General features: G+C 39.5%; 1 protein-coding gene across 3 annotated transcripts in view; it reads right to left on the bottom strand.

Annotated features, from left to right (window-relative positions):
• Positions 1–15102: 15102 nt before the first annotated feature.
• Positions 15103–25536, bottom strand: part of LOC107823133 (uncharacterized) — a 30018-nt gene continuing 19584 nt past the window's right edge. For all 3 annotated transcript variants that reach the window (XM_016649725.2, XM_016649726.2, XM_016649727.2), the window contains exon 7: positions 15103–15970. In XM_016649725.2, coding sequence (XP_016505211.1) covers positions 15557–15970 — 414 coding nt within the window. In that variant the 3' untranslated portion in view covers positions 15103–15556. The remainder of the gene's footprint in view (positions 15971–25536) is intronic.

The raw sequence follows: 25536 nt of genomic DNA, 5'->3' as shown, positions 1-25536 counted from the left end.
TATGACTCCCTTTTTAACTTCTGCTCATTTTTTCATCCTTTCTTACCGACACTTTATTTGATGCAACCGTTGCCTGGATGTCGGGTGAGATCCCCTAGCTCGAGGTGTCGAAATAGACACATGTTGAGAGCGCATGACGTAAATTGTCGAGAGGCCGATGGGAGGCCCAAAACCATGGTAAATTTTCGTATAATCCGATAATTCTGACCAGTGACCAAACTTCGTTTTTTATCTCATTTACCCTTCTTCTGCAGGTCTTGGGAAGGATGTGCCTATGAGGCCCCCATCAGGTAATGAATAACATCTTCCCAACCGTCTGCTCCGAAACAAAACAAGGAGCGGAAAAGGAAAGAGACTTCGAGCTCTATGAAGTTGGATGAGCAAAAGCCCAAAAAGAGGCGAACCCGTAGAGCAGTAGAGGGAGTGTCATCCCTTTAACAACGGACTCAGTCCTCAGGCTACGAGACAAGCTCGAGGAGGGAGAATAAGAAGAAGAAAATGAAGATGATTTCGGGCTGATAGCCCGTGCACGAGCTAGCACCGGGGCTCGAAAAGCTTCAGAACCAGTGGAGATCGTCGTTGATCAGCCTAGGTCTGATGAGGTCAAGGAGGAGACTTCGACCCAAGTCCCCGAGTCGAGAGGAATCGAAGATGTTTTGCCTCGGGGTAAAGAGGAGGTGATGGAAGCCGGCACAGTAAACGAGCTCAGGGCTCCCTAAGATGGAGACAGTGCTTCAAAAGACCCTCAAGGAACAATAGAGATTGGGGATTCTCCCTTGTTTCCTTCTGTCTCCGATTCTTTGATACATGATGCTCAAGCCATGCAAACTTGTCTTGGGGAAGGAGCCCACAGAGAGGAGGATCTCTTCCATGGTTTATTTGCCGAGATAGAAGACGTCATCGGTTCGGGTGACCTAGAGGTTCCGAGAAAAAGCTCGGGTAAGGCTGCCTCGAGTTCCAAACTGACCGATCAATTCTTGGATCCCAGTGTTGATCCCAGGCACAAGAGAACTATCATGATCACGATCCCATAAGATGCTCGTGTTCTTGGTGCCCCCGTAGGGTGGCCAACTACCTCTGAGGTTTGGTCAGAGAGGAAGATTGAGCCCAGATGAACGTGGTAGGAGCACCTTGTATTTTCAACGAAGCCCAACATGTTTTAAACCGGGTAATCCTATATTCTTCTATCTTTTTATTACTTAGGTTTTTCTCCCTTAATATAAATTTTTCCCTTATATGTTTACAGGCTTCGGCGCTTTATCATGAAGCTTTCCTCCAATTCCAAGGGGAACTGAGCCGTTATGAAGCTGATATCCAGGGGCTCTCCGAGCAGAAGAATGCTTTTAAACTTTTCAATGAGTAGAAAAAAGAAGAAATCAAGGGCCTCCGAGCTGAACTAGCCACGACTCAGAAAGAACAGAGCGAATTGACCAAGTAGGTAATCAAAGTCTTAGATGCTCATGGAATCAGTTTGGGAGTGGTGGCTAATAATTCGATCTCACAAGTCCAGCAACTGCACGAGACGATCGGCCAACTCCGTAGAGAGGTAGATGCCTTGAAGGCAAAATCCATAGCGTGGAAGCAAAATATGGACTACCTTGCCTCAGAGAAAGAGGCTGCTCGAGCTCAGTTATCCTCGGTTGAAAGCCAGCTCCAAGGCATGAAAGAGAAGAACTTGGCACAAGCCAAGAAAATTGAGGAGCTCCAGGCTAGGTTAGTCATAGAATTTGCAACGGCGAAATCAAAGGCTGAGACGGCCAAGGCCGATGCCGAGGCAATCGTGGTTGTCTACCGGTCTGACGCTGAAGCCACTCAAGCTTGAGTAAAGGAAGTTAGCGATGCTGCTTAGACTCGAGCATACTGGGTTGTCGATCATGCCAAGTGTCAGTCTCGAAGGGAGACTCTCGAGGAGATTCACACTCGATTCTTTGACCTTGCTGTCGAGATCAAAAATGCAAAAGAGCTTGAAGCCGAAGCCAAAGCATTGGTCTCTTCTGATGATGATGATTCCGGGAGCATGAGTGGGTCCAAAAGCAAAGAATACCCCGAAGGTAAAGGCGTTGCCTCTGGAGAAGATTAAGTACTTAGGATATTTTTTGGACTTTTTGCATAGACTTCCAATCAGGCCATGTTGCTTTTGTAAATTACTTCAACATATATAAAGATCTTTCTTGTGAAATTTCATCACTTCTGCCTTATGAAATTTGCACTTTATTTATTCTCTATGAAATTATTATTCATAGGTTCGAGGTTCAGGTAATTTGGACCGAAACCGAACTAGTGTCGAGTGAATACTTGCTCGAACTCGAAGTAGGGTAACCCTTAGGTTTTAATTGAGTGAGGATGATACCCCGGACTCAAAACAAAAGATGGCCCTTAGGCTCTTGCATTAGGCCGATGCGGCCTTAGCAAAAAGATTGGCATTTTTCCCCTTTTCGGCTTAAAAAGTTCATACAAAATTTGTTATGCCATAAAATGAAATTAGGAATTGTTTGAGAGTTCAAAAAATTTTGCATTCATTAAGGTTTTTGAGGCTTGATATTATCGAAGCCCTCTGTCATTTTGCTGAGGGTAGCCTTTTTAATCATTTTTTAATAATATTTGAAGGCCTGTTTTATTATGGAATTCGGACGTCTCCGAACCGTGTTAATTCGGCCGTAGCCTTTTTATTTGGGATTTTTCCTTTGAGCTTATTTTCCCGTTTTACTTCGAGCTTGCCCAAAGTGTCAGTCCCTGAGTGGGGTGGTCGTGGCCTGTAAAAATCGAGGGTCGCCTTTTAAGGTCTTATGGTCTCGAAGTTTATAATTCAATCTCGTTTGTTTTTTGGATGGCAGTCCCTGAGCGTGGGGTTCTGTGATGATTGACCCTTAAGCCTATTTACACAATAGATCAAGAGTATGAAATTGTAAATTAAAAAAAAATTCTATGGAATGAGATATCGGCAAGGGAAATTACTTCTTTCAATAGATGATTATACATACGTACATGTTTGATGTTAGGGCTCGAGTGACCTATATGGGCATGGTTCATTCTGCTGTTTGGCCCTTACAAATTTTACCTATCGAGACCCCGCTGTTACGAAGTAATTGCCTTGCAACAAAGTTGACATTTGAGGGTAATGCCCCCTAGTATTCGAGGTTGATCGTAAAGAAGCCTCAGGTACTATTGAATTGTTCTAAGTTAGCACGATCAATGGTTGCCTCGTTAAAAACCTCGCCGAAAAACCCAATTGAGACAAAACCGGTCTAAGGGAAAAAAAGTGCAACGCGTGCTTTTAGACTTAAAGACTTTGTGTTGAAGGATCCACCGTCGTTCCTGATCGAACACCTGCAATTGGTTAGCTTAAAATATAAATGAAAATGGAGAAGGTCGTACCTTAGCAGTAGTATCGCTTTAGAAGCGATAAGTTCCAATTGTTTGGTAGTTGCTCGTCGTTCATCATACCGAACTTGTAGGATCCCTTTCCGATAATATTGAGGACTTGATATGGTCCTTCCTAGTTTGGACCCAATTATCCTTCATTTGGGTTTCGAGTATTGAGGGTGACTTTTATTAGCACCAAGTCCCCTATTTTAAAGTGTCCAAGATTGGTTCTTCAGTTGTAGTACCTTTTGCTCCGCAGTTTTTGTGCGGCCAATGGAACGAGGGCGGCCTTGCGTCTTTCATCCAACAATTCTAGGCTCGTGTTCATAGCCTCGTTATTTTATTCTTCTATCGCATATTGAAACCTGGGGCTAGGTTCCCTGACCTCGACTAGGATAAGAGCTTTGGCACCATAGACCAAAGAGAACGGTGTTGCCCCCGTACTAGATTTCAACATCGTGTGGTACGCCCAAAGAACCTCGGGCAATATTTCTCTCCATTTTCCCTTAGCGTCGTTCAATCTTTTCTTAAGATTTTGAATGATGGTTTTGTTAGTCGATTCGGCTTGTCCGTTACCGCTGGGATGGTATGGCGTCGATAGAATCCTTTTAATCTTGTGATCCTCGACAAATTTTGTCATTTTGCTTCCGATGAATTGCTTTCCGTTGTCACATACGATCTCGGCAGGCATCTCGAATCGGCATATAATGTTATCCCAAATGAAGTCTATGACTTCTTTTTCTCTAACTTTCTCGAAAGCTTATGCTTCAACCCACTTAGAAAAATAATCAGTAATAAAAAAATAAACTGAGCTTTACCAGGGCCGATGGTAGAGGGCCGACAATGTCCATTTCCTAATTCATGAATGGCTATGGGGATAAGACCGAATGGAGCTGCTCCCCAGGCTGGTGAATCATCGGCGCATACCTTTGGCATTTATCGCATTTTTGAACGAACTCTTTCATATTTTTTCCATATCAGCCCAGTAGTACCTTGCTCTGATAACTTTATGAACCAGTGATTCGGCACTGGAGTGGTTCCCACAAGTGCCTTCATGAATTTCCTGTAGGACGTAGTCGGTGTCTCCTGGTCCCAAACATATCACCAATGACCCATCCAACGTCCTCCTGAATAAAGTTCCATCCTCAGCCAAAGTAAATCGTGCTCCTTTGGTGCGTAGAGTCCTCGACTCCTTCGGAACTGTCGGGAGTTTCTCGTTCTTTAGGTATTCAAGTACTTGTTCCTCCAATCCCAGGTCAAACTCGTATATTTTATTTCGGCGTGGCCTTCTTCGATTACCGATCTTTGTATGACAGTCTCCGAGTTGAGTTCGTCATCCTCGATCGAGGACCCCAAGTTTGCAAGGGCATCGGCCTCAATGTTCTGTTCTCGAGGTATGTGTTGTAAGGTCCATTCTTTAAATCGATGTAAAGTTACCAGTAGTTTGTCCAAGTATCTCTACATTCAATCTTCTCGGACTTCGAAAGTTTCATTGACTAGGTTTACCACAAGTAGGGAATCACATTTGGCCTTGATGACCTCTGCTCCCAAACTTTTACCCAGCTCGAGACATGCAATCATGGCCTCATACTCGGCCTCATTGTTAGTTAACTTTGAAGTTTTGATAGATTGTCTAATTATGCAACCCGTGGGCGGCTTCAGAATGATCCCCAGCCTGGACCCTTTCACGTTCGAAGCGCCATCCGTGAAGAGGGTCCATACCCGATGATGTACCCGATTTTAATAACATTTCCTTTTCGACCTCGGGTACGAGGGCTGGCGTGAAGTTAGCCACGAAGTCTGCCAAGATTTGAGACTTGATAGTTGTTCGGGGTTGATACTCAATATCATACCCGCTGAGTTCTATGGCCCATTTGGCCAATCGACCCGAAAGTTTGGCTTTATGCAAAACATTTCGAAGGGGATAGGTAGTTATAATACATATTGGGTGACATTCGAAATATGGTTTTAGTTTTCTTGAGGCGCTTATTAAAGCAAGCGCTAATTTTTCTAAGTGAGGATACCTAGTTTCGGCCTCGCCTAAGGTCCAACTGACATAGTAAACAGGGAATTGTGTACCTTGTTCTTTTCGGACTAGGACCTCACTTACCGTTATTTTTGAGATTGCCAAGTATAAGTAGAGTTGCTCGTCCGCTTTCGGGGCGTGAAGCAGTAGAGGGCTTGACAGGTATTGTTTTAGTTCTTCTAAGGCTTGTTGGAATTCTAGGGTCCATGCAAAATTGCGCTTCTTTTTGAGTAGTGAGAAGAACCGGTGACTTCTATCTGAGGACCTCGAGATGAATCGCCCTAGGGCGGCAATGTACCCGGTCAGTCTCTATACGGCCTTCATATTATCTACGACTTTGTATCTTTCATAGCTTTGATTTTATCGGGGTTGATTTTGATCCCCCGATTGGACACCATGAAGCCGAGAAACTTGCCCGAGCCGACCCCGAATGCACACTTTTCTGGGTTGAGCTTCATGTTATACCTCTTTAGTATATCGAAAGTCTCCTAGAAATGTTTCAAATGGTCTTCTGCTCGCGGGGACTTAACAAGGATGTCATCATATAAACTTCCATAGATTTCCCTATTTGTTCTTCGAACATTCGATTTACTAGGACATTGATAAGTTGCACCAGCATTTTTTAGTCCGAATAGTATTATGTTATAGTAATAGGTACCATATTTAGTGATAAATAAAGTCTTTTTCTAGTCTTTCGGGTTCATCTGTATTATATTGTACCCGGAGTAGGCATCGAGAAACTGAGAATCTCGTGGTCGGTCGTGGCATCGATCACGTGATCCATGTTCGGCAAAGGAAAATAATCCTTAGGGAAGATCTTGTTCAAGTCCTTATAGTCTATGCACATTCTAAGTTTATTTCCCTTCTTAGGGACTACCACTATGTTTTCTAACCAATCGGGATATGTGACTTCTTGAATGGACCCTATTTTGAGAAATTTGGTTACCTCATCCTTGATGAATTTATGCTTAACCTCGGACTGGGGTCTTCTCTTTTGCTTTACTGGATGGAACTTCAGGTCCAAGCTTAGTCGGTGGGTGGTGATCTCTGGTGGATCGTTGTGAGGTTTTTGATCCCTTATGCATCCTCGTCGTTGAAAGACAAATTCTCTTCCGGTAAGTACTCCCGAGTCCGTTTTTCTCTTGTGATCATAACCTTGGTGCATTTGAATACCGGTCCTTGAGGAACATCGACCCCTCGAACGATTATGTGAATCACATGTTGTGTCTCTTCTTGCTCATTTTGCCTGTTTAAATCTCTATTTTTTTGAAATGGTTCTTGGCACAATCACTTAAGAATTCTCGAAGGTGCCCCTCATTGAACAACTGGGCTACTTCCTCTCTTAATTGTCTGCAATCTTCTGTTTTGTGCCCATGGGTACCATGATACTTGCATATTTGATTTGGGTTTCGCTGGGCCAGATCGGTCTATAGAGGTCGAAGCCATCTGGTATCTTTGATATGCCTAATGGCTGATACAATGGCGAAAGAATCTGCGCTAAAGTTATATTCTGAAAGTCGAGGTGCTTCTTTGGACTCGGCATCCCTATCAAAACCACTTTTGCTCATGAGCCTCCGGGAGCTTTGTCCCCGATCATTCCTTCTATCATTTCGAACAGGGTTGTGTCAGACCTGCTATTTCTCCAATCTCTCCCATATGGTTGATATCGGTCTCTATTCGATCGTGGTTCCCGATCGACGTCCCTTTTAACTCTGTCCACGGGCCTGTTGGGATAAATCAAACCAATTGGAGCCCCCAATTGATTGTCTTCAACCCTAATCTTCGACTGATATCGATTATGTACATCAGACCAAGTGACAATTGGATATTCGATTAAATTCTGCTTTAATTGTTGGGAAGCTATGGAACTCCGTTTGTTGAAACCTTGAGTGAAGGCTTGAACTGCCCAATCGTCGGTGACGGGTGGAAAATCCATCTGTTCCATTTGAAATAGAGATATGAATTCCCTAAGCATCTCGTTTTCTTTTTGACTTACCTTGAATAGGTTCGACTTTCTAGTTGCACCCTTAATGGCTCCAACGTGCGCCTTTACAAAGGAATCTGCAAGTATAGCAAATGGATCAATAGAGTTAGGTGGCAAATTATTATACCATATCATAGCACCCTTTGATAGAGTTTCTCCGAATTTCTTCAGCAACACAGATTCGATCTCATCATCTTCCAAGTCAATCCCTTAATAGTGCATGTATAAGAGGTGACGTGTTCGTTTGGATCTATCATTCCATTATACTTTAGAATCTCGGGCATACAGAACTTCTTCGGGATTGGCTTCGAAGCCGCACTTGTGGGGAAAGGTTTTTGACAAACTTTTTGGAATCAAGTCCTTTCAATATCGGTAGTGCCCCCGGGATTTGGTCGACCCTAGAGTTATAAGTCTCCACCTTCTTATCATTTTCCTCGTTCTACTTTTCCCCTGTCTCGATCCACTTCATCATTTCCTCGATCATTTTAATGATAGCGGGCTAGTCTCCGATTCTCCTTCATTCGATCTCTTTGGCACCGATTTGGATATGTGAACAACTTCTAGTGATGGCTCGAGCTCGATCCTACTTGGTGCACGATTTTGATTTTAGAGTTGTGCTATCGCAGCTTATTGAGTCTGCAACATCTCGAATATCATTCAATGGCTAATTCCGCCTTCTTCACCTCTCTGTGCATTCTGATCGGCTGCTCGAGTGTCTCTACAGATGCTATTTTCAAGGTCGACGCCTAAATTCCTGTTAATGGAAATATGGGAGCTGATGTCGACTGGGTCTATGGCTGGCAGTCCATCGGGGTTGACTGGAGGTACTCCGTTTCCCAGGGCGGCTATGTTTTCTTTCTTGCCATGAAGACCAAGGCTGTTGTCTCTGTGTGCTGTTGCTACTTGAGAGTTTGATATGTTGATCCTGAAATCAAAAGTACGATAAAAAGCGTAAAGCAATGTGTGTTATGAGAATTAATAGAAAGAATCACTATTATCCTTAGCCCCATAGTGGGAGCCAAACTGTTTACCCTTAAAATCGGATAAAAAATAAACTTATAAGTGGTTTTAAGGATATGTGATTTCACTTGGTACAAACTGATAAATGTAAGAATTAATGATAGAAATTACAGAAAAAATAACCAAACTAGTATGATGAACAATTATGGCCTTTGAGCTAATTGCCCTCGAACTGACCGAATGAACTATTAAAACTATGAACTAAACAACAGAGCTTGCAAGAGATAAAAATCTGATATATTGCTTTGATATACGTCAATGTAAGATGGTTACAAAATGATTAGAACCCTCTTTATATAGTAGAGAAATTCTATTTATGGTACAATTCTAACTACATAAGAAAATCCCATAATTAGCTAAACTACCGCCCTTGATTTGATCTGTTCTGAGATCTCTGGCATGATCTTCGACAAGTCACGGATATCTCGCCTTTCTGTTATTCAGTCTTGCTAGACGCCTATCCCGTATGACCTCGATCATTACTGGTCTCAATCTCAACAAGTACCTCGGATCCCTAACTCAACACTCTATCCTTATGTCTCAGTTTGCTATGCTAGGGGCTGATCCTCAATCCATCCCCCTAGTCTCGGTTAATCAGTAAAATTGGGTGGGTCCAATTTTAACTGTATACATAATCAAACTTTATGAAAAAAAAAGTTGAGTAAAAATCTAAAGACTAACACGAAAGATCAACAAAACTTAACAAGAAAGAAAAGCGAGACTACAATCATCAATAATGATCTTTTACTCATGATACTTGATTTTTTGCAGGTACTGAATTATCAAAGGAATTTACACATACATGCCTTGTACTCATACCTAAGGTGGGGTGCCCACAGCAGTTTAGTGAACTCAGACCAATAAGTCTGAGTAACTTCACCTGTAAGATCATCTCAAAGTTGTTGAATCAAAGACTGGCCCCATTGATGCAGAAGCTGATCTCTCCTAACCAAACAAGCTTTATGAAAGGGAGATCAATCACAGAAAATATTATTTTGACTCAGGAGATGGTACATAGCATCAGAAAACCTAAGCAGCATGGAAATGTAGTACTAAAACTTGACATGACAAAGACTTATGACAAAGTTGAATAGGACTATCCATGCCAAGTACTTAGACAGCTTAGATTCAATGAACTATGGATAGACAGAGCATGGAGGACCCTATCAAATGTATGATACTCAATGAACATAAATGGGGGTAGATATGATTTCTTTAAGTCAACCAGAGGAATCAAGCAGGGAGACCCCTTATCACCCTCATTATTTGTCATAGGAGCTGAACTTCTTTCAAGATTGATGGATAGTTTAGTAAATGGTGGATTTATTCCTTATGTTGTTGATAAGAAAGGGCCTATTATTACTTATTTATCCTCTGGATGACACTGTTTTGTTCTCCTCTAATGATCCAGAATCTTTGAAGATGATGATGGATAATTTGAAAACCTATGAACAATGTTTAGGCTAATTGGTAAATAAGAAGAGGTCAGGTTTCTTTATGCATCCAAATTCTCCGGATGATACAATTGCAGAGGTGGGCAGAATCACTAGTGTCAGTGCTTCAGAATTTCGTATGCAATATTTTGGGTGTCCTATTTATGTTGGAAGGAAAAAGGTTGTGTACTTTAACAATATGGTGGCAAAGGTAGCTGCAAGATTACAAGGCTGGAAAGGGAAAATGCTTTCTTGTGGAGGGAAAGCTACTCTTGTCAAATATGTGTTGCAAACACTACCGTTTCATCAGATTTCAGTGCTATCTCCACCTAAAACAATCATTAAACAAATAGAGAAAATTGTGGCTAATTTTTCCTGGGAAAACTGAAGGACAAACACAAATTTCATTGGATAAAGTGGTCTGATTTATGCTACCCAACTTCTGAAGGAGGGATAGGATTTAGATCCATCCATGATTTTTGTAATGCTTTTACTGCCAAGATGTGGTGGAATTTCAGAACTAACAACTCCTTGTTGAGTAAAATTTTGACTGTCAAATATTGTAAAAGGGGTCACCCTATGTCAAAAAAGTGGAGATATGGCCAATCATATATCTGGAGAAGGTCGATAGAGATCAAAGATGCAGTGGAACCTTCCATTCTCTAGAAAATAGGCGATGGTGATTCCTCATTCTGGTGGAACAACTGGACTGGATTGGGACCATTGGCCAAGATAACAGATGGCAGGCCAACTCCAATGAATATCAAAGTCAAAGATTTCATATCAAATGGTAGTTGGAGATGGGATTTTCTAAGTCTTTTATTACCTGCACGTGTTGTTAACAAGATACAAAATGTTGAAGTGGCTCAAAGCAGGAAATATTGGGCCTACTGGACTTTGAAAAACTCAGGTAGTTTCTCTACAAAATCAGCTTAGCAACAATTAAGGATAGCTAGAAGTGAAACCTTCATTGGCAAGTTCTTGTGGCACAAAATAATGCCTTTTAAGGTGTCTTTTCTGATGATGAGACTTCTAAAGAACAAAGTCTCAATAGATGAAGGGATTCGAAGAGTTGGTATCATGATTCTCTCAAAATGTAGTTGTTGTACCAAACATCAACAAGAGACAAGCTCACATCTATTTGGTGATAGTAACATTGCTAGACAGGTTTGGAATTATTTCTCCAGTACATGTGGCATAAGGCATACGACAAGATCAGTTAGGAGTTTGGCGATGTAGTAGTGGCTGACTATACCAAAGAACGAAGTGCACAGGGTTCTATTACAATGTCTTCCATTTATAATTTGTTGGAAAATATGAAAGAGCAGGTGTGCAGCAAGGTTTGAGAATTTACATATGTCTAGTAGGTAAATCATCTGGCAAGTATGTCACTTAATGTCATTGATTCTCCAATGTCAATTCTCTAAGTTAAATTTACTTGTAACATGGGAGGACAAGTGTGCTTATGTGGAGAAATTACAATAAGTTATCCAGAGTCAATCGGTGATATGGTCCAGACCTGAGGATAGGTGGATGAAAATGAATGTAGTTGGTTGTAGCAAGGGTAATCCTAGAAGTACTGGAGGGAATGACATAATAAGGGATCACCGTGTACATATGATTTTAGCATCTGCCAATTACTTTGGTCTTTGTAGTAATAATGTGGTTGAAGCTATGACAATTCTACAAAGGTGTAGTATATGTATTGAGAGAGGTTTTTTTAAGATTATTGTTGAATCTGATTCTCTTATGTTGGTTAATATAATCAATAAGAAAGTCAGACCTCCATGGCAGATTCACAGCATCATGGCACAAATAGGGTAGTTGATACATAAGGGATCCTTCCTTTTTGTTCATATTTTTAGGGAAGGAAATGTGATTGCAGACCAAATGGAAACTTTGGGTGAGAAAGTCAGGAACCAGATTGTCTTCACTGAAGATCTTTCCTTGCCTAGGCAAGTTAGAGCTTACTTGAAGCAAGAACAAGATGGCTTCTCAAATTTCAGATTTAGACCAAAGAAGAATCTCTTCTCTGTTACTAATGGCTGAGATGAACAATCTTATCTATGTTATACACTTAAACTGTTTAGCTTTGTGCTTTATAGTTGGCTCTTCAAATATTGTAATGGAGGAGTCCTCCCATATCTTAGTTACAACTCTTTTGCATTTTTGCATAGGAATGTCTAGCAGCACTGTTCATCATGCTCTGGAGGCTATGGTTTATGTCCTCCTCCATGTACTTCTGTTATTTGATTTATATACAGCTTTGGGCTACCCCTAACTCACACCAATCTGGTGGATTTGAAGAAAAAAATACCTACAATCATAAGCGTTCAACCAGAGCAAGTGATGGAGTATGTTCTGTTTTTGCTTTGTAGTTTATAAATTAATCATTTTTTTCCTTTATAAACGACAAGAGAATAAAAATTAGGGTTAATAAAAATTCAGTTTTTAGTTTTTTTTTTACTTATTAGAACTTATTAACAAGCTGACTTCAATGACTTTTGGTATTAAATTAAGAACTAGTTTAGGAATTTTAATTTAAATTTGGATATATTTTCTACGCTTATGCCAAAAAAAAAAATACTCGTCCAACGCTTAAGTATATTCCCAGAACAATTCGGTTTACGCCACGTGATACTTTAAACCTCCTAGATCGCATCGATGAATTTTTACTATGCCTTGCCCCTAGACTCGCCCCAAAAAACCCATTAACACTGATAAAAAAGTAAATTCTATGAATTTTTTCTGATGTATATATTGCACATCTTTTACTCCAAGAATTTTTGAATTTCACTATGCTGATGTTTCACATGTAAAAGTTTCGAAGTCAAGCACGCTATGCTAGAACTTTTCGCGTTTTAGCGAAAGATATTTTTGTTCAAATTGTGTTTCTGTGCTAAGACGCTAAAATTTGACTAGTTTTTATACATCGACGAATTCTTGATTAGCCGTCAGAAAAGTGACTATTTGTCCATCTTTTTCATCATTTTCTCTAATCAGTAAACATTTTCTTTTGATAGGTATAGGGTGTGTTTGGTATTGAAAATATTTCCTAACAAATGAGTGATTTTATCACATATTTTCTAATGTTTGGTTGATGAGTCAAAATAAATTGTCGAAATTATTTTTTAGAAAATATAATTTAGACAAATACTATGGGGTGTGGATGGGGTGGGAATGGAGGTGGGAGGGACCAAGGGTGTGGGGGAGGGGGTAGAGATGGGGAGTTGGATGGGGTGTGTGGGGGACAGGGGCGGGTATGAGTGGATGGGGTGGTGGGTGGGTGGGGCTTTGGGGGTGGGATGGGTGAGGTGGTGGGTGAGGGTGGAAAATAAGGTGGGGATGATTGAAGAAGAGTCTTAGAAAATGCTCTCTATCAATTTGAGAAAAATATTTTCTAAATATTTAAGTCAATCAAACATAAAAAATTTAAAAGATATTTTCCAAAAATATTTTTCTTCCTATCAAACACACCCATAATTTTGTTACCCAAGATTAAACCAGAATACAGTAATTTAGGGATGAGATTTGGCTGGAAAAATTTAGAATTCAAGAACCAAGATACGTAAACACCTCATAGACGTCAGCAACACACTTCAACATAAGAGTCATTAGCAGATCTTAAGAGATGACATCGCACACTGAAGAGGCAAGTTTTAAGCTGTTCTATAACCTGACTGATATTTCACTAAACTACTGTACTATATATTTTATAACATCGTTTGAAAAAATTTCAACAGGAAAGAAAGAATTAAAGGATTAAAAACAGGCAACCCAAACATACTTATATTCGGGAGAAATTCAAAAATAGCCAGATTTACAACTGGTCGTTCAAAAATAGCCCAGTTTCAAAAGTAATCGAAATTTAGCCACTTTTCATGTAAAGATAAATTTGAGCGAAAATACTATTCAAAACCCAAAAATACGCCAGTATATTATGCTGGAGTTCTAGCATAAGTATACTTGAACTCCAGCATATTATACAGGAGTTCCATGGCATAAGTACACTAGAACTCCAGCATAAGTACACTAGAACTCCAGCATAATATACTGGAGTTCCAGTAAGTATACCGATCCGGCATAATATACTGGAGTTTGGAGCACCGGTGCTCTAGTCTCCAGTATACTATACTGGAGCCAGCAAAGTATATCGAACCGAACTCCAGTATATTATGCTGGACCGGACTCTGTTGCAGCAAAATAATGGCTATTTTTCATTGACTTAGTAAACGCTGAGAGACGGACCCAGGATTTGAGCGCAACGGGGGCACCATAAATTTATATATGCAAATTACTAGCGACAAAAGGCAACTCATTGAAAACGTAAATGATTACGATAACATACCAACAAAATACAAATTTAATATTATCGAATATCATTAATTTGGTATTAATATAATAAAAGTACATGGGTTCATACTTGACTCTGTCAATTTTCATATGCAAAGGGAAAAGGTTTAAATTTTAATATGTAAATGTTTATATAGAATGTCCTGGTGTGATTGTAGCTAATAAAATATGAGCTACATGTTTAGGTATCACTAACTAGAATTGAGAAAATATATATCTTGCTAACGCATAAAAAATCACAACCCAGATAAATCTTTCAAAAAGGAGAAAGTTCTAAGCAAAGAGTGGGTGAAGAATTTGGAAAAAAATAAAATAAATTGACTATTATGAACTAATAATAAACTAATATTTAAAAGATAAAAGAAAAAACTAGTAAGGGAGTAGTAGAAAGTTTAAAAGAGGGGGGGGGGGGGGGGACGGAAGCACCGGAAAGGAATAAACTAAATTGACAATTACGTAATAAAAATAAACTAATTCAGAAAAAGATTATAGAAAAAATTATAAATCAATTGACTAGTAAATAAGGAGTGGTAAGTATCCATGATTTTTTTTTTTTAAAACGTTACCAAAAAACAATTTAGAAAACAAACAATCAAGTTGTAGAGTGGGTTTCGAACCCAGGTATACAGGTAAGGAAAGGATCCAGAAACCAGCCTCGCCATTCAACTTTAATGTTCAAGGGGGCCAAGGAAAATATATAAGGGGTCCTCCGTATACATAGAGTCATATATATACATGGTTTTTACCGAGGCTATTTTTGAATGACCAGTCCGAAAACTGGCTATACTGTGCTATTTTTACCTTATATTCTTCATCGACCAGAGGACCAAAGTGTACACAGAATATTTAACAATAGATAAGACTAAAACTATTGACCTCATCACGCTATTCCTCTTTTCACAAGCAGATGACAATCTGAGAAATGAGAATACACAAATCATAGCATTCTTTAAAGCAAGGATTGTAAATGAACATTCACATGGGCTGGGTACATTTGAGCTGAGTTCATCCAGGGTGCTTTGAGTAAATTCTTAAGGAACTTTCTGTTGAAAACAGTGATCAAATAGCAGTCCTGTTTGAACTCCATTTATCACGCTATTCCTCTTTTCCTTATTACTTTTCCTATGTAAAAGGGTATAGTAAACTGACGAAATCATCTTTCTTTATTGTCCTATCATAAGAAAAGGGTTTACAAAGAAACATAATGTAGCTACTTCGCATATACACCGAGTCCTTCACTTGCCCAAGGTAACGGGATTCCTATCATTCCGTTACCGCCTGCAATTGATCAGAAACTAAACAGAGCCCTCTTCAGGGCCTTCAACTGTTTTGAGTTAAAATCTAAAGCCTTGATGTTTGGTACGTTTAGTACAGAGCTTACTGCAAAGAATTTGAATTCTCAATTCTGCTCTCCTGAATGGAAATTTGTTGTGGACATTGGTTTAGAAGGCTGGGTGGAGCGAAGCATCCGCCATTATGATTCGCTAAAGTTGCCTCGGGATTCACCCAAACGTCTGATCTAGGTAGCTTAGATGACTGACACTGCATACTACTCTGTCCACCAAAGTAAACACCACAATGGTTCCTGAATGTTGCTTCCGGTTTCAACAATACATTTGATTTTGGGTCTTCCGAAGACTGGCATTGTTGTTGCATGGCACTGTCTGCCATTTCCGATCTTCCATCCTCAGCTATTGTTAGAGTTTTCTTTTGCCTCTGCTTGCGCTTCCTCCATCTTGATCTGCGGATCTTTTTGGGAGCAACTTCAGAGCCTAAGACGTCACTGCTCACCTGGTGTCACGTCATGCATTTTCAAAACCAATAAGATTCCACTCAAGCATTAAGCCAAGTATACAAGGTACTAGGTAACTCTGTACAACAAGGCTTGGATAGATGAAAGAAATCACCTCGTATTTTTAGCATTTATTCACATCCACATAATGTACATGTTTACATTACAATTTTGCAAGTTATTTTACCATCCATCCCTCTTGGGACACATGCAAAGGAAAGGAACTGATTTTTAATCTTTTTTTTTTCTTTCTTTCCTTTTTTATAAGTATGATATTTATTCATATCAAAACATAAAGTGGCGCTGGCCGTATATGGAGAAAAAATGCTAGAAAGGATCACTCACCCTTTTAGCTATGCATGGAGCTAAGTGAATTCATCATAGCATGTACATCATTTATGGTCTCAAGGTTTTAAAATACACCAACGAGCTGATAATTGTAAACATATGTATTTCTAGCAGTGTAAAGCCCTAAATCTACCTTCATTGCGTTTCATGTTCCTTTCTTTCCATACTGCGCAAAAACAAGCTGGAACTTTATTCTGGGTGTCTAACCTCTCTTTGGTGCTTTCTTGTTCCAGATTAATAGGGTGTCTTTTGGTGTATCAGACAAGCTTCATGCATAGCAATCTGAGAAAAAAAACATGCCTTTTCAAGATATGCGTTGTTCTTTCAAAGAATTTGCCAAGACCACTGTGTGACATTACTGCCAGGTTAGAGAGTGTAATGCAGCATGCCTCAGAAGTAAGGGTTCTCCTTTTGTCAGATCTCATCTCATATGGCTAAGTAGTGAGCTTCTTCTTCTCAAATTTTCTGATCAGATGCACCTTACTATCAAGCATAGCCCTTGATAGGAAGGTCTGGAGGTCAAGCATTAGGGTTGTAGGTTAGGGGGTAGTAGAGCTTTCCTTACTTCATACCGGGGGTGAGGCGGGGTTGGATTAGGGTTGATCTTAGATGACTTGCAGTTTATGTTGAATCCACACTATCCTTGCTGTTTATTTTAGCCCGGACCTTAGATTCTGGTTACTGTTATTGCATGTCATTCATCTTTTGGTTGTTATGCTTTTGTTACTATTACGGTTTCTATTGGAAATACTAATGAATTGTTTTTTCTTGTTTTTTATTTCCGTCTTTATGAGCCGAGGGTCTATCGGAAACAGCCTCTCTGCCCTATCGGGGTAGGGGTAAGGTCTGCGTACACATTACCCTCCCCAGACCCCACTTTGTGGGATTTTACTGGGTAGTTGTTGTTGTTATGCACCTTACTATCAACTTCCTAATTCTGGTAATTTCTCTTGAACCTGATGTCCTAAAAATCACTTGAATAGATTAAAGCTACGGTTGCCTCAGAGAGGAAAAGCTTCACTCTTTAGGATGACGAGTGCCAACATGCATCTTGCTGAGAAAATTGATGGAAATTTATGAGGATGAAGGGTCTTGACATAAAATATAATTGGTCAGGAGAAAGCGTATGACGAAGTGCCAAAAAGAATTTTGGTCGATGTTGGGATTCACATTTAAGTATATAAATGTGATAAAAGACATGCATGAAATACCTGTCACAAGTGTGAGCACAATGGTATGACATACAAAAGAGTGTTCGTAAACGTGAGTTAACACCAGGATCTGCATTGAACCCGTGTTTGTTAATTACAGGTGAGCTAACAAATAGTATGCAAGATGAAGTCCGATGGCATATGCTATTGCAGACGATTGTGATAATAATGACGCTAGCTAAAGTGTGAACCAAAACCTTGCACCATATAGAAGCACTCTAAAGAATAAGGGTTTTAGGATAAACAAAAGAAATAATATATGCACTAAAAGTTTAGCCAGCATACGAAGAGTGAGATAGAGGTGAGATTAGGTAGAGTTGAGGTACCTAAATGCAAACAATCCAAATATTTTGGCATGATGTTCCAGGAAAATAGTATGATACATGAAGATTTGAAACATACAACTAAAAAAGATGGTTGAAATGAAGAAGTATTACCAGTATGTCATGCAATTCGAAGATATCCATCAACGCGAAAGGCAAGTCCTATAAAATGAAGGTAAAGCTGACAATGTTATATGAGATTGAATGTTGGCCCCCTATGGTCTCTCCTAAGGTTCAAAATGACAACGTTCGAGGACGAATGCTCCTAAGTGGGAGTGAATGTAAAGCCCCATAGGTTTTGGACATTAACTCGGGTCAATTAAAACTTTAAAGATGTACTAATGCGATCCTCATGTACGGGGGCCCGTACAAGGAATACATGGACATGTTCTTGGTACAAGTTGAAAGTGATTCGGAGGGTGGAAAGACCAAAGGAATCAAAGCATGGAAGTTGGAAGTACAAAACCCCAAGCTCCCTGCAATCCTTTGGCTATGCACCACATGGCTGGAGCATTGGAGACTCAGAAAGATTGCATGCCAACTTCGGATGGAACAGGGGACTTAAGAGTCTGCTGCATACCCATCACATTAGACCTTCGAAAACTTGGCACCCTTGTGCAATGGCTATATGCTGCATAAGTGAGCTCCCAGGAAGTTAGGTAATGAAATATCTATGTGTGGCATAGACAGCGTATAAGGCCTGCTCCACAAATACCCGGGGAGAGAGAAAATGAGATGAAATTAAAAGAGGGGATTTGGAGACTTTGAAGAGGGCTTGGCCGAAGGCATTCAATACCCATCAAGGTGAATGTCTTTGGGTGATTTTGAGTTGATTTCAAGTATTAATTTCCATTATTAACACCAAAATATCACAGGAATCAAGATTAGTAAAGAAAAAACTCAAGAACACAAGAAGGAGAAGAAGCTAGGGTTCTTCAAGGTAATCCGACTACACAAAACTCATTATTCATGCGCGAATACACTTATAGAAGATGTTGAGTAGAATTTGTGATATAAAAGTGGTATTAAAGTAGCCCTAAAAGTGAATTTGTTTTTAAGAAGAAGAATGGTAGTTAGGGCCTATGTTGCACAAACTTTTCAAAATCTTTGCAGCACCCGTGTTAACACAACATGGGTGGGGGTGGGGGATCTACACCGGATTTGGTCAACTTACCTTCGGTGCTCTGACTACATCTATGATCGAGAAGCATAGATTGATTGGATATTTGATTCGATTTTGTGCATCTATGTCATATACATATACATATACATGTACATATACATGTACATATATACATATACACATACATACATATATACATATATACATACATACATACATATATACATACATACATACATACATACATACATACATACATACATACATACATACATACATACATACATACACATATATATAAACATACATACATACATACATATAGTTATATAGTTATATAAAGTATGAGAATACTTTGCTATTACACAAGATAACTTATGAATAAAATATTAGGTGTTTATAAAGAATTAAATTTTATTATCTTTAGTTTAATAACTTTAATTAATCGGATATATACTTGCAAATATTTAATATACATTTAGTGGTTGTATCCCAACAGCCGTATGCGCACCCGGATCCATACTCCCGAATCTTAAAAATCATATGATGGAGAATCCAACCTCTAGATTTGCACCCCCACTAGATACCCGCACTGGAATCCGAGTAACATAGGATGGGGCTAGGGAATGATTTGGATAATTGTTCTAATAGCTCTAATTGATTATAAATATAATGGTTGGGTAACAAATGGAGTGGCTAATTATGGGAGTAATCGAGATTAACGGATTCAGATGGCATTGAGCCAATGCCCTATTTGGGTAAAATTAAATTGTTTAAGTTGTTAACGACGGAATCAATGTCAAATATTCTAGATTGATATATTGAATGTATTGAGCATTGTTGAGCTATTTGGAAGGCCATCACAAGGTAAGCTAAGATGTAGCTTCTTATAAGGCTCTTCTGAGACAAATGCATGTTCCTGACGATTTCAATATATAATTTGAATGTAAGCATGGGTTCGTTGGAGCAATAGAGCCATATTTTCCATGTTTTATGAATAAAAAGAACAATATTGATTCATGACCTGATTTATACATGTCATACGATTTTTGGCTAAGTATTGCCTTATGTTTTAAAGTTAATATTTTATGAAAGTTTAAATTATGTTTATGATAAAGTTTAAGCTTATGAATCATGTTGAAATGTTATCACTAGATTTCAAACCAGTGAATTATTTTCAAGTGTGAATGTATTGAGGCATTGATTGTCAACTTCACTTGAGATTGATTTATGAGCCATATGGGCTAGATGTAGATAACGTAAAAGGACCTAAGAGCCACAATGTTCAACGTTAAATGTTTTGGGAAAACCATAGGGATTGTCGACCATGTATCACCCTAGTGGTGCGAGTTTTATTGTTTGCCCATAACGAAATTTTATCGTTCTAGCAAACAGCGTCAATATCCCACATCATTAGGTGAGATGCCTAGGTTGATCGGGAAATGATCAACACATAGCTATGTTTTGGGCACGACTTATTGGAACTCCCCATGGAAGATATATTTTAGGCATGACTTATTGGAACTCCCCATGGTAGACTTATATTTTCTTAAAACTGTTAAAGCTTTTGGTATGGTTAATGCTCATGAAACGTTTGAAATTTTTATCGTTTTTCCACTCATATTTCCTATGAAATGTATGACTTTACGTCTCATGTATTTTTATGTATCGCTAAGTATCACTTCAATCTTATCGACGGAGTCAATGGTACTTACAAGGTACAATTGTATTATTGAACTCAACCCCTTTTCCTTGTAGCCATCATGTATTATATAGATACCATAGCTAGGTTATTATCAGTTTGATCTCTATCTTTTGATTGGTGCACCACTTCTTTTACTGTGGCTATTCAGTTATAGGACTCAAGATATTTTTGGACAAGCCGAGAACTTCATGTATCGTGTCGTCACTTATGTACATTTTTAGAGGTTTCATGATACATAATGTGGGATAGCTACGTGCATGAGACTTCATTTATATTATTGGTTTTGAGTTATGTATTAAACTCTTGTGGTTCCGCATAATGTTTGATGATATGGAAACTATGTTCATGTTTATTGCAATGTTTTAAAGATTCTAATGATTTATCTAAATGTGTCATGCATGGAATGGGAAGAATAGTGTTATGGTCCGTTTGATGCTTGTTAACAGCATTGGGTGCCGGTCGCATAGTTACCACGAAATTAGGGGGTGACATGAAGTTAAGTTAAATGCGTGGTTATACAAGATTAGAAATTATAATATTTGACAGAAAATGCAAGTAGTACATATAGAGGACAAAATGAGATATTGCTTGATATGGTTTGATCATGTCCCACATAGAAGTCCAAATGCACGATCCATAAGTATGAGACCATAATGATTAAAATTGTTAAACTGGACGGGGTAGACCAAAAATGGCATGACAAAAAATGTCTCGAAAGACCAACAACCTTTTAGAATCATGCAAATTTAGTGAAAAATAGAACAGAATAAAAGGAGAAAAAATATATATAAGCAATACTGACTACTCTATATTAAGGCTTGGTAAGATCACTTTAGCCGATATCTGCCAGGAAAACTTTTTAGGTCAAGTACATTGACAGCCCGTTGAACTTGGCATGATTTTTCATTTCAACACCTCAACTTAGATCTTACCTATTGAACACCTTATGTTGTCACCTTAAACTCAAATCTTACAATTCCAAACTTAGTGCGTGAACATCACTCTCTTTTGACTTGGCAAACAAAAGCAATAAAAAAATGCATGTCAGAAAAAAAAGATAAAAAGAATATGATCAATATCATATCAAACAAATCGGGAAAGAGGAAGTGCTCAGAGGACGAGGAGAAAGTAATGGTGGTAAAGGTGAAGGTAAGATAGGAAGGACGAGTTCTCAATCGTCCTAAAAGTATTGCGGGTGAAGTCCCCCGTTAGCTCCTCCTTTTTTTGGTGGCCTCCCCTTTTTCTCATTGAATCCCCCCATAAGGCCATGACTAATACTGAAATAGCCCTTTTTCTTTTCTGGCTTTCTTAGTAGAAAATTTACATCAAAGATGGAGAAGAAAAGGTGGCTTTTCACCTTTTCTGTCATGGGAAAGAATAAATTAGTTTAGTAGGAATATCAAAAAATGGAGAAGTTCGAATAGTGTTGATGGTGGCGGCAGTAGCGATGGTGGAGGCCATATCTAAGAAAGAGGAGGTGGTGGTGGTGGTGGTTGAATCTGAAGGAGGGAGTGATGGTGGTGGTGGTAGGTACCCAAGTCTAAAGAAAGTGGTGGTGGTGATGGAGGCATGATCTGAAGGAGGAAGAGGAAATGATGGCAGCAGAAGTGGCCGAATCTGAAGAAGAAGGTGGTGTAGTGTTGAAGAAGAAGAAGAATGAGGACAACGAAGTGGAGGTGCCGGAGAAGAAGAAAATAGGTTTAACAGGCATTGCCATAGTTGGATGGTCTAAGAACTAGCATTGTGCGACAGATTAACGCTACAGTTTACCGGTCTCCCAAACAAAAATTCTCGGAATCATCCACAGACATTCTTGGAGATCACCAATGCTTATATTAGGCCAAAGGCCAAACATCCCAGCTGATTATGTTAGGATGCCTTTGTTTCTGCTCTCTCTGTTGGGGCAAGCCAGGAACTGGTTGAAATTTGAACCTCCCTAATCTTGTACAAGTTGGAATGATTTAGCTCGGATATTTTGCAGCTGAGTATTATGCACCGTCCAAGACAGCTGGCATCATATCAGAAACCATGTCTTTTAAAGAGAATAATGGGGAAGAATTGTACACAGCATCGGAGATATCAAGGACCTCATGAGAAATTGTTTGCACGAAAACATTCCAGAGGAAGTTTTGCTACACAAGTTTATTAGTGGGTTGAACGCGCAAACACCGATTGGTGGATGCTGCAGCTGGAGGAATGTACTTTCCAAGAATTTTCAGGATGTGTACACAGTAATGAATAAAATGTCATCAAGCAATCTAGATTGGCAAGGAGATCATAGACAAACAATTCATGAAGCTATCGGAGCTTATGAACTCGATCCAATCACTACATTGACAGCTCAAGTGTCAGCTCTAGCCAACCAAATAAGCAAGACGCACGTTGCAAATGCATCTCCTCAGCCGGTACACCGAGTTAAAAGCAAGCCCATGTAATGTGATGTATGTGGAGAGGGACACTTAAGAGAAGTTTGCTGATTGTATCCTCAGTCAATATATTATGTTGGGAATGTGAATCGTGGTCAAACGAATCAGTATAACAATATTTATTATCCCAACTGGAAGAACAATCCAGACTACTCTTGGGATAGCAATCAAGGATTGTAAATTCAAATTAGGCCTCAGGCACCTTGGAATTACAAAGCACCTCAAAACTTCCAACCACAACCAGCTGCTCAACAGAACCAGATGGGAGCGATTGAGTAGATGCTGAAAAAGATAACGGTGGATAAGAAGAATAATGCTACAGCCATCAGAAACATAGAGGCAAATGGGCAAGATTGCTAGCACTCAAAATACCAAGCCCACAGGCTCACTACCTAGCGATACTAAGCCTAACCCTAAGGGCCCAAGTTCAGGCTGTCACACTTACACCTAGAAATGGGAGAGACCCAGAAGAGAGTCAGCCGAATAAAAGAAAGCAAGCAGAAGAGCATGAGAAAGCAGAGCTTGAAAAGAAAGTAGAAGAGGAAGTGGTTGAGCAAACCTAGACCATAGTCACAAAACATCACCTCCTTTTCCTCAGAGGTTACAAAATCAAAATGAAGATGTCAGGTTCAAGAAATTCCTGGAGATACTAAAATAGTTAAACATCAACATACCACGGGTAGACGTGTTACAGTAGATGCCTAAGTATGTTAAATATTTGAAGGATATTTTGGCCTAGAAATGGCGGTTATTGGAGTTTGAGACTGTTTCACTTACTGAGGAGTGAGGAGTGCAGTGCCAGAGTTCAAATTAAGCTTCTACCTAAACTAAAAGATTCAGGAAGTTTCACCAAATCCTGTCACTATTAGGGAGCACAGAGTTGAGCGCACTTTATGTGATTTTGGGGCAAGTATTAATTTGATACCGTCATCTGTTTTTTAAGCGTTTGAGACTGGTAGCTGCAAGACCGACCACAGTTACCATGCAAATGGCCAGATCACTCTCAAATCCCGAAGGGGTTAGTGAGCAAGTACTTGTAAAGGAGGAAAATTCATTTTTAACACATTTTTCATCATTTTGGACTATGAGGACGATAAGGAGGTCCTCGTCATTATGTGGCGACCTTTCTTAGCACTGGGGGAGATTTTATTGTTAAGTAGTTAGTCATATTTAGTGTCCCACATCGGGAAATAGATACCTATTATTATGTAATTATTGTATATAAATAGGGTTGTACAACACTTTAATCAACAATAATATTTTTCTCTCGTGCATTCTCACATAGTATCAAAGCAACTGTGAGAAATTTATCGTTGTGCATAAATTCCAGCGGCTCCGGAAAGAGAAAACAGTCAACCGGAAGCCCTTTTCCGGCAAAAAACAGGTCTGTCCGCAAGAATCATACTATCTGTCAGTGTTGTGCAAAAACCAACACCACTGGGAAGTAGATCAGAGCTCGCGACCAACCCATTAAAATATCTCCGGCAGAAAAGGCTGCACGCACCCCACGCGACGCCGGAAGAATTTCTCCGGCGAAGTTCCGACGCCCACGCGCCGGTGCGTGAGGCAGTTTCCGGCCAGAATTTGGTAAAATTACTTCAGGGTAGTGCCTTCTCCTTGCAAATCCGAGCATACCCATCCAATCTAAATCAAATTCAGACCACTTTTATATTTTTCCGGCTTGAACAGTGATTTTTTCGGCGTGAACAGTAATTTCCAGAAAATTTCTGCTTTTTCGGCGCAATATAATGGCATTCGTATCAGAAGCCTTTAACTCACAATCCGTTGGATCCAATTCGTTGAATCCAATCCAGATGGTTTCTTTATCAGATTATATTGAGTTCCTTCAGTACAAAGCATGTAAACAGCACTACAAGAAATATGATTTTTTGTGACAACGTTTAGTGGCGACTCAACCAGTTGCTACAAGAAATAAGGTTATTGTGGCAACTCACAAAGATTGCTACTAAAGCTGAAAGATTTAGTGGCGACCCTCTTAATCGCCACAGAAAGCAACATTTTAGTGGCGACTGTTCTTGTATCGCCACGAATGCTTATAAAATTTTCCAACAAAATATGGTTGTACAAAGTATTTGTGGCGACCTCCAACCAGTCGCCATGAAAAGTCTTTTGGGGCGACTTTGTCACTACAACAAGTGGAGAAATTGTGGCAACCTTTAAAAGCGCCACTAAATCGTAGGGATTTTATAATTTAGTATCTGATTTGGAAATCCCTCTAGAAATGTAGAAATACATATCTCATTTCACACAAAAAAAATTGTGGCTTTTCAAGCATACCCGACGCCCTCTCCCCAAAATCACATCTCCGGTAAGTTTGATGCGGTAATTTCCCCTCACCCTTCTAAACTCGTCTCTTTTCTCTTTCGTATCTCCTCTCCTTCATCTATTTCCTTCAAATCTAACCAAAA

Source organism: Nicotiana tabacum, chromosome 22 (genome assembly GCF_000715075.1).
Source record: "Nicotiana tabacum cultivar K326 chromosome 22, ASM71507v2, whole genome shotgun sequence".
Taxonomy (NCBI): domain Eukaryota; kingdom Viridiplantae; phylum Streptophyta; class Magnoliopsida; order Solanales; family Solanaceae; genus Nicotiana; species Nicotiana tabacum.
Note: the sequence above shows the minus strand (reverse complement) of the source record. Positions and strands in the feature narration are given on the sequence as shown.